At 40.7% G+C, this 15457-nt stretch overlaps 3 protein-coding genes across 3 annotated transcripts; 2 read left to right on the top strand and 1 right to left on the bottom strand.

Annotated features, from left to right (window-relative positions):
• Positions 1-1588: 1588 nt before the first annotated feature.
• LOC109182926 (protein LIGHT-DEPENDENT SHORT HYPOCOTYLS 6-like) lies at positions 1589-2447 on the top strand. Its single transcript, XM_019333184.1, has one exon. The coding sequence runs from the start codon at positions 1781-1783 to the stop codon at positions 2324-2326; it is 546 nt and encodes a 181-aa protein (XP_019188729.1). The 5' UTR covers positions 1589-1780; the 3' UTR covers positions 2327-2447.
• Positions 2448-5035: 2588 nt separating this feature from the next.
• LOC109182925 (gamma-interferon-inducible lysosomal thiol reductase) lies at positions 5036-7841 on the bottom strand. Its single transcript, XM_019333183.1, has 5 exons — positions 7360-7841; positions 7062-7127; positions 6273-6413; positions 5573-5665; positions 5036-5404 (listed from the first exon to the last, which is right to left on the bottom strand). The coding sequence occupies exons 1-5, from the start codon at positions 7609-7611 to the stop codon at positions 5189-5191; spliced, it is 768 nt and encodes a 255-aa protein (XP_019188728.1). The 5' UTR covers positions 7612-7841; the 3' UTR covers positions 5036-5188.
• Positions 7842-12936: 5095 nt separating this feature from the next.
• On the top strand, positions 12937-15148 carry LOC109182664. Its single transcript, XM_019332814.1, has 3 exons — positions 12937-13369; positions 14088-14503; positions 14576-15148. The coding sequence occupies exons 1-3, from the start codon at positions 12937-12939 to the stop codon at positions 15146-15148; spliced, it is 1422 nt and encodes a 473-aa protein (XP_019188359.1).
• Positions 15149-15457: the final 309 nt, after the last annotated feature.

Genomic DNA, 15457 nt, shown 5'->3' on the forward strand with positions numbered 1-15457 from the left:
GCATGTGATGTTTTCAAACAATTTAAGGCTTTTGTTGAAAAGCAAAGTGGTTATGAGATTAAAATCTTGAGAACTGATAGAGGTACAGAATATACTGCCTGTGATGATTTTCTGAAGAAGAAGGGTATTCAACATCAGATGACAGCTAGATACACTCCACAACAAAACGGAGTGGCTGAGAGGAAGAATAGATCTATCGTGGATATGGTGAGGTGCATGTTGAAATCCAAGAATCTGCCTAAACCTTTTTGGGCAGAAGCTGTTGCTTGTGCTGTCTATGTGTTGAATAGATGTCCAACTAAGAGTGTCCGTGATATGACACCTGAGGAAGCTTGGAGTGGGAAGAAACCCTATATAAGAAATCTTAAGGTTTTTGGATGTTTGGCATATGCACATGTGCCAGATCCATTGAGAAAGAAATTGGATGATAAAGGTGAGAAGTGCATATTCATTGGTTATAGTGACGCTTCAAAGGCTTATAAACTATACAATCCTGAAACTAAAAAGGTTGTTATAAGTCGTGATGTCACTTTTGATGAATATGGTGCCTGGGATTGGTTAGCTAAAGATGAAAGTTTAGTTGTTATTCCTGCTGTTGAAAATATTGTTGAAGAGCAACCCATTCCAGATAATGTCCAATCTCCTTCACAGCCAGAATCGTCAATTCGACGATCTCAGCGCGAGCGCCATTTACCAGCTCGCTTGCAAGATTATATTTTGGGTCATGATAATAACCTGTCTGATGAAGAGATTATTCAATTTGCTCTCTTTGCAGATTGTGATCCTTTAACTTTTGAGGAGGCTGCTATAGAAACTCATTGGCTTAAGGCGATGGATGAGGAGATACGTGTCATTGAAAAGAATGGTACCTGGGAGTTAACAAATTTACCTCCTGTGAAGAAGCCAATTGGAGTAAAGTGGGTTTACAAAACGAAATACAAGTCAGTATATCCAACTTGAAGACGGAAACATTTTTCAAGTTGAAGAAGGAGATATTGGGATGACCAATACATCCAACTTGGTTTAAAGGAGGCAATGTTATAATAATAATAATAATAATAATAATAATAATAATAATATTATTATTATTATTATTATTATTATTATTATTATTACTATTATTATTAGTAATTAAACCAAGTCAAAGAATTTAATAAAAAAAAAAGGTGAGTCATGTATGTTAATGTGGAACATGCCTAGATTATAGGAGTAGTACATGGAGCATTAGCTTCCTATTTATTAGCTTTCTCTTAGTATAAATATGTGGTGTACTTTCAGTTGTTAAAATATCTCAGTGAATAAACATTATTCATTCTAATCTTCCTCTCTCTCTTCCTATTTATATATTATTATATATAAATACATAGATATATTATATATAATATATATTATATTTAATATAACTAACATGTATTCACAAATCACTGAATTATATGTTCATGATCTGATAACTATACAGTATAAAAATTATGAATTTACAGTTTAAAAATTATGAATCCAATTCCGTAGGAGCGCAGAGCATAACGCTCCACGGTCTCATAGAAGTGTGAAACTTACCTATATAAAGACAACCTTAACCTTATCTCGATCTGGTCAAGGCGTAGAATTTTCAATATCAATTATGATGATATTATTGTGCCACTCCTTATTGTTGTGCAGTTAGTCTCATGCATTCCGATACTTCTATGTCGTCTCTTTAACGTCGCATCTCATCTTTAACTCTCACCCTCCAACACGTACTACTACTCTACTCATCCTGTGAAAATTGAGCTGAGCTGACATGAATTCAATGGCGTCCGCGTCTTCACCAGGAGCACCAGATCTGAACGGCGCCGTAGACGCTCCGTCGTCGTCGTCGTCATCCCCTGCAGCGCCGCCTTTAAGCCGGTACGAGTCGCAGAAGCGGCGAGACTGGAACACTTTCTTACAGTACCTGCAGAGGAACCAGAAGCCGCCGCTAACCCTTCCCCGGTGCGGCGGAGCTCACGTGCTTGAGTTCCTCAAGTACCTAGACCAGTTCGGGAAGACGAAGGTGCACGGGAATGGGTGCCCTTATTTTGGGCACCCCAACCCTTCGGCTGTGTGTATGTGCCCTTTGAAACAGGCTTGGGGCAGCTTGGACGCCCTCGTCGGACGGCTCAGAGCGGCGTACGAAGAGCACGGTGGGGCGCCGGAGTCCAACCCGTTTGCGGCGAGAGGCGTGACGGTATATCTTAGGGAGGTAAGAGAAACCCAAGCCAAGGCTAGAGGAATAACTTACGATAAAAAGAAGCGGAAAAGGTCTTCTGCGACTAGCGTTAGCGGTGGGGATGAGGTTGTGGTGTAGTCTTGGTGGCGGCGCTGCTGCCGATCTTCTGGCCGGTAGCTTTAGCGGTATAAAATAATAGGTGTGTAAGAGTGTAAAAGAGTATGTATGACCCACAAAATGGAAAGAGGAAAATTATTATGCGTACGTTCACTTTAAATTCTCAAACTTTCACTCACACATAAAATTTTGATGTAGATACTTGTATTGAGAGTTACATGAAAAAAATAGCTTATCAGATTTCGTCACATAATGAGTAAAATTGTTGGAATAAGATTTGGGAATACATATAGTAAAACTCTGAACAGAAAAATTGTAAAAAAAAAAAAAATACAATATGTATTTTCATTTTTTACTCTCAACTTTTACTTCCCGTGTTCTACACACAAAATTTGAATGTAGACATTTGTATTAGAGTCTACATGACAAAAAGTAACTTATCAATGTCTGTCAATGTGAGTAAAATTTAAAATATAAAATTTGGGAGTTAATATAGTAAAATTCAAAAGAGAAAATAGGACAGGAAATGGGGAGAGATTTGTTGAACATATAACTATTGATGTACAATCCAACTATCAGCTTAAACTTTTAGTTGAGATGGAACACATACTTCAATTTGATATCAAAACTTTTAATTGAAATAGAGCACATGCTTGGATTTAAGCCTACAAAATGGGGAAAAAAGTCAAATACTTTCAAAATATCACTCATTTCAAAACACGAGTTAATAGTTATCCTTACTTGGGAAGTGGGAACAATTGGTATAAGATTCAATTCTTTCCTATTGGGTGTAACCTATTTTGAAATTGAGTTCTACTACATGTACTTTCAAATTCTACTCCCTTATTTGTACTCCATGACATAACAAACAAAGATTGAATATTTTCATCATGTAGACTTCAAGAAATGTGTCAACATCAAGAATTTGTGAGAAGGAGTACAAATTGGGAGTAAAAAAATAGAAGTACATGTAATATTTTCCTTTGAAATTAAGGTATTTTTGACATATGAGGTCTAGCTAGGTAACTGTTGTTAGGTTACATTGTTTGTTCTCCTTATGAATGGTTAGTGTTGTTTAGTCTAAATTTTGGTAGTTAATATATAAATAAAAATAGTTAAGTTTTGCTTGAATATATCTCTCTCGATTTCACCTGTTTTTTAGAGTTAAATTGACCGAAATTTCGTTTAGTAATTGAATATTTGAATTCATGTTGTCTTTCTAATTCACTACTTGATGATGATGTTTGTATAGTATTTTTGAAATTCAAAGAAAATGTATTTAACTTGTCAAGCTCAGTCCGTAAGGTGGACTCCATAGTCTATTATATACTCCGTATTTATTTTTACTTTAATAGACTACAATAGTTAGTCTATAACTTTCATTATTTCAGAATTAAACGCTTAACACTCTACTAAAATTTATACCTAATAGTAAAGCGCAATTATATTTTCTTATATCAAACCAACGCCTAACAATTTACAACTGAATCACTTTTGAATTACAAAGCATATATGTAGTCGGTGTAGGCAGTGACCAAACAATTTGAAGGCAAATGGGTGATATCATTTTCTGAATCTTATACTCCGGTATTTCACATTCCGGTTTTTGTTGAATCAAATATGTTTTTTCACACCGGGTTTTAGGGGCAACAGCTACGTTAACCTATGAGAAAGCGACTACTAACCAACTCCTTAATATATGTTATGCAATTCCTCTACAAGTTAATATCTTATCTTTATTAGAATAGCTTAAAGAGCCTCACAATCACACGTCCTTTCATAGATAAGGAATTTCTAATTTTCTGTCAATTTTAAAAATAAAATAAAAAGTTATTGTTAGTTAGTGTATATTTTAATGATCTGATTTTTTTATTTTTTGAGAAGTTCGAATCTTTCCCAAAAGAAAAAACATCTTTTATCTTATTAACTAGTATTTTCTATGCGGAATGCGCAAATTTCAGTGCCCAATATTAATACTTTATATTAAAATTTTAGATAAATTTAAATTTTAAATATTTAAATTATTTTAAATAATAATAATAATAATCATAATGTAAAACATTTTAATAAATTTAATATAATATTTATATTTATGAAATAACTAACATATAACACTCTAATATATAATGTGTATATTATTATTATTATTATTATTATTATTATTATTATTATTATTGAAGAAGATAAGAAAATATATGGTTGATACGTGTGCATTGTAACAATAGTAAAAAAGATATTGAGAGTTATAACAGTAAGGATATATTTGTCCAAAATATTATATAGTACAACTTTTATAGCATAATGTATACAAAAACTGTAACGAAAAAACAAATATAAATAAAGGATATAACCTTCATTCACACTTATTATGCTTTTAGATAATCATATACTTAAACGTCTATAATGGATTAAATTTTTTTAATTTATGAAAAAACTCACGACTACTACTCAAAAATGCATTGAGTGAAATAGTGAATAAAAAAACCTGCATGCTGACAATAAATAAATAAATAAATAAATAAAACTTGAAATTTTGTGATTATCAAGCTTATGGTGTCCAAACAACTTAGTTGTGATTACTACATGAAACCTTGTTGTTATCAAGGTAACTGTCCAAATAACTTAGCTGAAATTGTCCTAAGTTTAGATTTCTGTCCACCCATCTAATAGACTGGATTGTAAGTGGGGTGATCTATGCCTCTATGACTATAAGCGTGGGGAGAAAATGTCTTTTGAGTTGAAATGCACATGATAATATATATGAGCTCCATTATTATCTCACTGCACACATAACTTTTACACATTATCTCAGGACTTGTACAGCATCTTAATGGCTTCATTTCTTTAACATACAAACATTAACTACACAAAACAACCTTAAACTTACTCTACTGCCACTCGTTTAGCAAGGTTCAACAACGACGTTACGACTGAACCCATGGTTGATAACTTGGGAGTAATTCTCTTAGTATATCGGAACGGATTGATGAATCTGATCATCCCATCTTGAGTGGCATCACCAGGTAGTTTCCCGCAAGTCGCAACCTTGTCTCTTCCTCCGTATGCTTTGCAGACATAGCTTACGAAGTTCTCATAGTCCTGCAATGAGGGCAGCCGTTAAATATTTACCCAAGAGAGATACACCATTATTATATTTAGTTATCAATGTAAGCTGATTTTTTTAGCTGAGAATTGGCAATAGTTGATTATAAGATGAAACAGACCAAAAATCCATAGTACTGAGTGTCGGAATGAAAGGAGTCTGACCTCATATAGGGGCTGTCCGTTCACAACTACCCACGGCACATACTCGTGAGGGGGCTCGAGGGCATTTGTTTGTGCTGCATAGCTCAATTCAAGCTGCAATATAAACATGGGGAATAAATGGTCAAGTCATAAAAGTATGCTCATGGTGCGGTAAAACTTTTTAATAACTCAATCTGAATACCCAAGCTATTCCCATCCATTCATAGGAGTTCTACACACTATTGCAAAAATTGGCCTGGGCGGCCGATTAGGCTCTAGGCACCCCTAGGCCGGGGGGATTTTACCCTTAGGCAGACATTAGAAGGCCAACTAGGCAGCCTACGCATCCGAGTCGGTCCAACTAGGCAGCCTACGACTCGGATAGGCGCCCGGCTAGGAGCTTTCTACAACATTGGTTCTACAATGTAAATAGTTTCATAATTGAACAAACTATATGAAAGAAGTAAGCATTGTACTCGGGGGAAACAAATGATGTGCACATCGATATGCTGTGATGTTGATATGGGGGGCAATAACAAGACTGCGGAAACCTAAATTTCATAGTGCAAATCACAAATGTCCACCCAGGATTTCAAAGAGATCTTTAACTATATAGAAATGGTAATCAACTCTCAACACAATGTAGCATTTAATCATTAGATACATATAGAAAAAGTAACAATGGGGAAAGAAAACTAGTAGATCAGTGAAGAAAGTTAACCTCTTTACCACGCCCGGAGGCATAACAATCAGAAATTTGCTTTGGATCCTTGCCCAATTTCTCATAGCATGTTTCCCACTTAGAGTATTCTCCATTGTCCACAAGACTTTCCACACAATATATAAAAGGAAAGTGTTCCTTCTGCATATACATATTCAATTCAATTAGATAAACTAAAAAGCACAGCAGCAAAGAGAATGGTCAATATAGACTCTCCCTTTCTAATTTTGTAGTAATACTATCTGCTGCCAATACAAATGAATCAAACAAGGGAATAACCCCAGCCAAGATGGCTAAGGATATAAACTTGTAACCAAGGTCACGAGTTCAAATCTCAACTCTTTTTATTTGAGTCGGTCAGCTATAGGCAACCTAGGCTGATTTATCTTATAGTCCTTTGCCAGCTAAGGTAATTCCCTCGTCACCCAAAAATGAATCAAACAAGGGAATAACCCCAGCCAAGATGGCCAAGGATACAAACTTGTAACCAAGGTCACAAGTTCAAATCTTAAATCTTTTGATTTGAGTCGGTCAGCTATAAGCAACCTAGGCTGATTTATCTTATAGTCCTTTGCCCGCTAAGGTAATTCAAAAATGAATTAAACAGGAGAATAACTCCAACCAAGATGACAAAGGATACAAACTTGTAACCAAGGTCACGAGTTCAAATCTCAACTCTTTTGATTTGAGTCGGTCAGGCAATCTAGGCTGATTTAGCTTATAGTCCTTTGCCGGCTAAGGTAATTCCCAAAAATGAATCAAACACTTTGTAATCAATCCAAAACATACCAAATCTGGCCAGGCATCAATTGCACAAGCCTCTATAGTGTTCAACAAACATTCAGCCGCACCATGCTGCAACCATCACAGTGAAAATTCAACCATTTTCTATGTTAGTATGAGCTTATTATACAAATCCATATTTAGTCATGATAATTACATATGCATAACACAACTACCAAATTAAAAACTTGAAAGTCAAAACAGCAAATCAATTCAAGAATTTCAAAGGGTCAACGGAGAGTATCTAAAAGAAAGATAAATTGGGGAATTCGGAGGAAAGAGAAAAGAAAGTGTTCTGAAGAACCTGGCATTCGAAGGTGTTGTTTCCTTTAAGCTTAGCATTACCCCACGGAAAAAGAGTTAGATCCACAATATCGATGATCCCATTTTCATAGATCTTGGCTAAATAATTAACGATGAAATTGGCACTGTAAGGGCAAAGGGATTCGTAGTACAGATCCAAAGAAACTTTTCCACAAGAAATAGGAGACAGTGAGGTGAAGAACAGCAAGCAAACGAGAAAACAGATTTTGGTTTGCTGATGAGAACCCGCCATTTGAGATGATGCGAAGTTTGAGATTATAGAGTTTTGGTTTTATAGGCCTGGCCAGATATTAGCTTTAGCTAAATTGGAGGAGCAAGTGTAGCCGTGGGGGATTTCAAGTTTTAATTTAGGGACTGACCCTTTAACGGGTGGCGTATACTCAGGTTGCCACCGCTACTGATCTTTCCCCAAAGGTGACAAATGGGCCATAAAAGTTAATTTCTGAATTCTGATGATAGATGCTATGTCGTCTAGGTTCATCCCTGAGTCAATTCAACTCCTGATATAGTGTCTCTAGTGAAGGACTAAAATGAAATTTGGCAAAACTTGTATGAGATTATCTCATATATTTTTGTCGATGAGACAGATAGAGTTAAGATAAAATATAATATTTAAAAGTAATAAACATGTTATTTCTTTCACCAAAAAAAAAAAAAAAAACATTTTATTTTTGATTTAGTATTAGCTAATATAAATATTATATTTGCATATTTACCTTACCTGACATGACCTGTCTACGGAAAAGGATCTGTGAAACGTTCTAGTGTAACCCATGAAATTAAATATACAAGTGGCCAAATATTTTGTACTCAAATAACACCCGGATTGGATTCCCATATGGGAGGTTGTGAGTTCAAGCTTCAGTGGAGGCGTTCTTCAGTAAATTGAGAAAGACAATAGCATTCAAAATAAATATACAAGTGATTTCGTTTTTTTTTTTTTAAAGAAAAAAGCTTTTGAATTATAAGATAATTGCACATGAATTTAATCTACGTATTATATTAATTACCACTTTTAATTATTAAGTTATCAGTAAAGTGACTAGTTACAATGATACTTAGGGGTAATGGAAGATTGATCTTTTATAGAAGGAATAAAGGTCAAATAAGCCAGTCAATTGCACACCAAGTTGCAATTACATCGTTGAACTTAAAAAAATGTAATTAAGTCCCAAACAACACAAAATCATACAATTAGATCAAAATATAACCTGTTTACCTAAAAAGACAATTACCAAATTTAAAATTAATTTTTTTAAAATAATTTTAAATAAAATAAATAATTAATTAAAAAAGAAAAAAAAATTGAAACGCCGGCCGACTTCGTCTCCATGATTGGAGACGAAGGTCTCCAGCCATGAAGACCTTCATCTCCATGGCCGGTGACCCATGGAGACGAATCTCCATGGATAGTGACCTATAGAGACGAAATCGGCCGGCGTTTTAGTATTTTTTTTTAATAATTAATTAATTATTTTATTTAAATTATTTTTTAAAAAAATTAAGTTTAAAATCGGTAATCGTCCTTTCAGGTAAACAAGTCATATTTGAATCTAATTGCATGATTTTGTGTTGTTCAGAGGCCCAATTAAATTTTCTTGAGTTTGATAATTTAATTACAGTTTGATGTGCATTTAAGTGCCCTATTTGACCCTTATTCCTTTTATAGAATATAAGTCCCAAGACATGTAATTCTTATCGTCTAATTGGCAAAATGTATTGATGTGGAAAGTGATGAAATTAGTGACTTAGTTTGTTAAAAGTTATTCATTAATGATAATTTAAATGTATTGATGTGGAAAATGATGAAATTAGTGACTTAGTTTGTTAAAAGTTATCCATTAATGATAATTTCCCTTCGAATTGTACTTGTGAGATATACAATGTACTAGATAGCTCAAAAAAGAATTGGTGGTGGAGGAAATTTGGAACCCCAATAAGGTGAGCATTTTACACTGAAAGGTTTTAAATACTGGCATAAAATCCATGTCTTTTTTGGCAGGTAGACATTATTCTGCAATCGTTATACCCTGCACCACGGTGCACATAGCACTATGCGTCTCGCGCCTCTCAAAACGAAGTCGTCTTGATAAATTGTGGGAAGTTGATGCGACACAGTGTATGTTTATTATGTTATATAATTATGTACATTATATTATACAATTATGTACATTCTGGTATACAATTATGTACATTTTTTTATACAATTATGTACATTTTTGAACAAACGATTTTTTTAACAGTTAAAAGTTTATGTACATTCTCATATACAATAATCATGTACATTTTAGTATACAATTATGTACATTTTACTATACAATTATGTACATTTTCAAAACATGATTTTTTTAACAAGTTAACAGCAAATACAAAAAATCAGAAATTTAAAAAAAAAAGTGCAAAAAACGACGTCGTTTTGCACCAGGGCGCACTTTGCAATTCGCGCCCTGGTGCACGATATAAATTGTCATTATTCTGGCAGGGGCGGTGCATTGGATAATATACTTGACTAATGAGGAGATTACTCTTCATAGCTTGAGAGACTACCAAATTAAAGGATCCGAAATGCATAGATATAAGTATTAGGAGAAGTAGATGGTTGACACTTGACATCCATCCCTTTATTCTCTCAGTTTCCTTTCAGTTAATTCAGTTACCCTTTTGGTTGTATTTTTCCCTCCTCTTTCTTGTTGAATATACTCCGTGTATATAATAAAGCTTCAGAATCTTCTTCAGTTGGTTAATGAGAAATATCTTCCTTTACTTCTGTTATTCTTTCTCCTCTGTGCCTTTGAATTTTCACATGGTATCAGAGTGTTATTCTTTCTCCTCTGTGCCTCTGAATTTTCACATGGTATCAGAGCCTTATTATGTGCTCCTTGAGGACTTCCTCTCATGGCTACCACGGCTGCCTGACCTCCAATCAGTAATCAGACGACTCCGATCAACAACACGACGGCAACTCCAACGACTTTTGAAATTTCAGCACGATCTTCTAAGCCAGCAAATAGATTGAACTCTCCTTTACTTCTGTTATTCTTTCTCCTCCGTGACTCTGAATTTTCACATGGTATCAGAGCCTTATTAGGTGCTCCTTGAGGACTTCCTCTCATGGCTACCACGGCTGCCTGACCTCCCATCAGTAATCAGACGACTCCGATAAACAACACGACAGCAACTCCAATGACTTCTGAAATTTCAGCACCATTTTCTAAGCCAGCAAATAGATTGAACTCTGGTAAGGTAAATTTCGAACCAGACGGCAAATAGGTTGAACTCTGGTAAGGTAAATTTCAAACTAGAAACTCAATCTAATCCCTAATTTCTATCCTGCACTAGTGCTCCCCTCAACTCCAATGGATGTTATTGGACGACATTCGTGCCGGCGCACGCGAGCTCGTGCTCCTCTCAACTCCAATGGATGTTATTGGACGACATTCGTGCTGGCGCACGTGAGCTCGGGCTTGAATCAAACCGTTCCGATCTCTTCTAGTTGGAATTTGATTTGCACCCCTCCCCCCCCCCCCCCCCCCCCCCCGCATGAGAGAGCCTCTATGCTATACAATTCTACAAGCTTCAAAAGAGCTCTTGTATATAAGGGGGGCAAATCCACTTTCCAAACCAATGTGGGACAAAGCTCACTTTGTTCCCTTCATTTCCCAACTCAAACGGGTCTACTTTGAGAATCAATATCTCATTCACCCATTATCCGTTTTGAGCGTACAATATATCAATCTCTTCGTCTCATTACGAAGAACCCAAATCCACTTTGACCCGACCCAAATCGGAAGTGGACCCCACTGATAATTGTACCACAAAATAGCCACTTAATATGCCATTTTAAGCTAATTTTTCCAACAATCCCCCACATGAATGAAAATTGATTTTCGGGGTAGTTTTAAAAACGGAAACAACTGTGTTCAACGGTCGATCCCTACATAGGATAGGTAGGGTCACACCCTTTGAACCTTCCCTCGTGAAGATACATTTACTCTACTGACTGTACGGTAGAACGTGATGTCTTTGAACCGACTGCCGTTTGTGTAGACGATGACATATCTCACACAGGAACCTCCCAACTATGCTTTGTTCTCATGATTGTGCCCATTTTGGTCGTGGGTCACCATTCCTGGTTCTGCAAGAGTTTGTGAAGAATTGTGCCCGTCAATTCTCCTTTGAAGCGACCCTCACTTCTCTCTCACATAGGTGATTCTTTCCCGAGTATCCCGCATACTCACATATGTCAACCGACATTCGAATCACTAAAGCATTTAACATGCTAACCTTGTGCGGAGCCACTGTTTCTAACAAGGAGTGGTAGGGAATCCGAGACCCCCATAGTGACACGCTTCGTTCCATAATTTAGTTGTCCCATTGAACCTAGGTGCCAGCTAGGTTGGGTGTCCACTATAGAACTTTATACCAAGGGCTTTAGACCCATTCCTCGTCTCAACTTCTCCACATCTACTTTACATAACCCTTTGGTTAGCGGATCCGCTATATTGTCTTTTGACTTTACGTAGTCAATCGAGACAACACCAGTTGTGAGAAGTTGTCTAATGGTATTATGTCTACGACGCACATGTCTAGACTTACTGATACTGCTAATTATACGTAAGCAATATGAAGTAACTCGAGACCAATTAAAGCAAGTAAATGTCTTTATTGATCACGGTAAAGGCCCTAAGTACAATCTACTTGGTTGCTCTGAGTACCGACTGACTGCGGTCGGGATTCTCTAACAACAACCTATCGATCGTCCAAAAGTCCCCTACACTGTAGCTACTGTGGGTATTTATAGCCGCTATGCCGGGGACAGGATTCCAGCCGTTCGGCATGTCCTCTACGTAGCCACCACGTGTCATCCTCCCGGGTGCCCTGCCTGTCGATGTAGAGAGCCGCCACGTGTCCTCCATCAGCTCTCTCGCCAAAGGGCTACCGCTCGGTGGTCGACATCATCGTTCGGGCAACTCCCGGTCGGACCCCGACCGGGTTCTTCACAAGGAGCCCGACCTGCTACCTGCAAAGACAAAGAGAAAAGGACAAAGGCATCTCGATCGTGGTGAAGCTATGTCGGTCGGGATATTCCCTACCAAGAGCCCCCCAGCCCGGGCCTTTTTGACCGTCCGGGAAAAAACGGGACGGGATGAAGAAGCTCAACCGTCGGCCACCAAACCGACCGGCCAGCTGTCATTCCCCTCCTCGCCACGTGTCGGCCACTGCCGGCCTCGGAGTCAGTGTGGGTCGTGTCACGCAAGCGGATTGGTTTCCCGCCTAAATGCTCTCCTATAAATAGGCCCTTGAGGCCTCCATTTGAACTTTCCTCACTCTTTTGCTTCAGTCGGTACCCTCAGAGAGTCCCGAGCAGAGCACCTTAACAAGGCAGTCGAGCAAGGAAACCTTCAAGCTTTCAACCGCAAAGTTCCTTCATTCGGTAAATTCTCAACCCCTCCCTTTACTTTGCGCTTTCATTTATAAGTAGAACTGATAGGCCAACTAACTGTCCCGGACGTCTCAAGTCCCTTACTAACCCCGACCGACCTTTAGGTAGATCGAAATGACGGATTCTGACAGCCAGAACGCCTCAATCGCGGACTATGACGAGGAGGTCGAGTACCTCAGCGACGAGGAGGTGGACATCATGTCCTACTCTCCCGAGGTCACCCACCGACCGGCGCCGGCCCCCGAGCGGGCTTCCGAACAAGACAACGCGTCAAGCTCCTCTGGGTCATCGAGCTCCAGCTCAAGCGGATCGGGGAATTCCGGCGAAGAGGAAGAAGGAGCCTCATCAGGCAGACAGGGCTCCCCGCTCGAAGGCGTTAGGGAAACGCCTATCCGGGTAAATACTCCCGAGCCGGCCGAGGAAAACACAGCTGGGCCGAGCGCACCAGCCACAACGGAGTTCGAATTCTTGAACAGCGAGAATGTCGAACAACAAATGAGCCGATTGACCAAAGGTGAAGCGGCTAGGATTGCTGAAAGGCTCGGAGGTCGGGTGGAATTCGACACGAGCCGGAAGTTAGGGAATGTCATCGATCGGCATCGGGGCAAATGGATCGGGTTGCATTACGACTCCCTGATGGCCCAGATCGCCATTCCCTTCACCCCCCTCCTGAACGCTTTCTTGGCCTACTACCGGGTCTTCCCGGCCCAGATTTGCCCCAACGCGCACCGGATCATAGCCTGCTTTCCGCAGATATGCGCTCGGCATGAGGCCGCCTGTACGATGGAGTTGTTCAACTACATCTACCAGGTCAAAGCTCTCCCGGGCAGCTACGGGGGCGGGTTCTTGATGCTACAGTCCCGAGCCGACATGTGCGCAATCAGAGGCCTGCCCGGGAACAACAAGGGGTGGAAGAATAGGATTTTCTCCATCAAATACGACCCCTGGATTCTCCCGGTTGACCGCGCTTGGAGCACCCACTTTCGGAAACAAGTGGTGCCGGACGAGACGCAAGCGCTCAAGGAGACGGTCAGTCGGATCTCGAGCGAGCTGCACGAGTATACAATCTTCCGAACGGCCGAGAGTCTTGAGGCGGCTAAGCTCCCGCCCCCTACATACGAACTACGGGAGAAATATCTGCCCGTGCCGATGGGCGTGACGGTCACCAAACCGTCGAGGCGAACGAAGAAAGGTTTTAACTCGAGCTAATCCTCCCGACTTAACTTTATGCCTCGATCACACTAACTTGATTTCTTTGTTTGCAGCTATGGCAGAGTTTGGTGACGAAGATGCCCCCCTTCCCCCGCCCGCCAAGATCTCCCTTGGCGGCAAGAAGAAGGCGAAGGCGAAGCCCGCCGGGGAAAAGGAGATTCCCTCGGCCCGACCACTAGGTACCTCGACCGTGACGACGGGCGAGGGCTTTATCGTCGAGCCCTCCGACGTCCTGATCACCCGGGTGGAAGTCGCCCAGGGCAAGGAGAAGGTCCCCGACCGAGGCGTGTCCGAGGTGGGCGGCATAAAACGCCGCCGCGAACAACGCAGCCCGAGCCCTTCGGTCGGGCGAGAAAGGGACACTACGTCCATACTGGCCCGGATCGGGAATGCGGGGCGAGCCACAGAAGATCTGGGGAGGATGACCCCCACACAAGTGGCTGAGCGGATCGGCCACGACCTGGCCGAGGTAAGCCCTTTCCCCCTCTAAAACATTTTCCCAGTGCTTCTTAACGAACTGACTGACATCCTTCCATTGCAGATCTCCCGAGCCGCTCAACTTCTCCAAGGCCGGGCAATGCTGGCCGAGGAAGCCGACCGACATAAGAAGATGGCTGCTCGGCGTCTTCAGGAGGTGAAGGACCTCCAGGCCGAGCTGGAGAAGGCCCAGAAGGGCCTGAAAAAGAGCGAGGAAGACCGAGCCCTCGCAGAGAAGGTTGCCCAACGGGCGATCGGGGAAGCGAGAGAGCTGAAGGCCCGGCTCGATACTCCGAGCGAGTTGGTGCAGACTGTCTTCAAGGACAGCGAGTCGGGCTCGGCGTTTCTCACGGCGGCCCGGGGAACTAAGGTTGGAGAGGACCTGATCGTCTCCTTCGGCCGGTGGGCGTTCAAGTCCGGGCAACGCAAAATGCTGGAGCGAGCCCGTACCCGGTTGGAGCAAGCTCTCGAAGGAGAGGATCTCCAGCTGGTCCTGTCGGCTTTACCCCCGGATCTAGCCGACCCCGGCCCCTCCCCCTTCGCTCCCAAGGAAAAGGCGACCGAGCCTGGGGCACCATCGGCGGCCACTTCGAGCGGGAAGGAGGCAGTTGCCGGAGCTCGGGAATTGAAGAAGTAGAATAGGCTTCTCTTTTTGTAAAAACGCTGATCGGGAGCCCGGTCCCGAAATTGTACCGGGCACTCTTTTGTGATTAATGGAACTCGTTTTTGTTGAACTTATATTGTTCGTCTTTCTTTCTGCTGCCTTTACTTTTAGTCATGCACATGTTGACCCTTAATGTTCGACCTCATGGCCTTTTGGCCCGGTCTCGCACTACTCGATCCGTTCGACGCCCGACCTTATGGCCTTATGGCCCGATCGTGCATCCGAGATTTCGACATCAAACTGGCCAACCTGATCGGGTTTACCCGGTCTCCAGGCCTTGTC

This window comes from Ipomoea nil, unplaced genomic scaffold (genome assembly GCF_001879475.1).
Source record: "Ipomoea nil cultivar Tokyo-kokei standard unplaced genomic scaffold, Asagao_1.1 scaffold1074, whole genome shotgun sequence".
NCBI lineage: Eukaryota > Viridiplantae > Streptophyta > Magnoliopsida > Solanales > Convolvulaceae > Ipomoea > Ipomoea nil.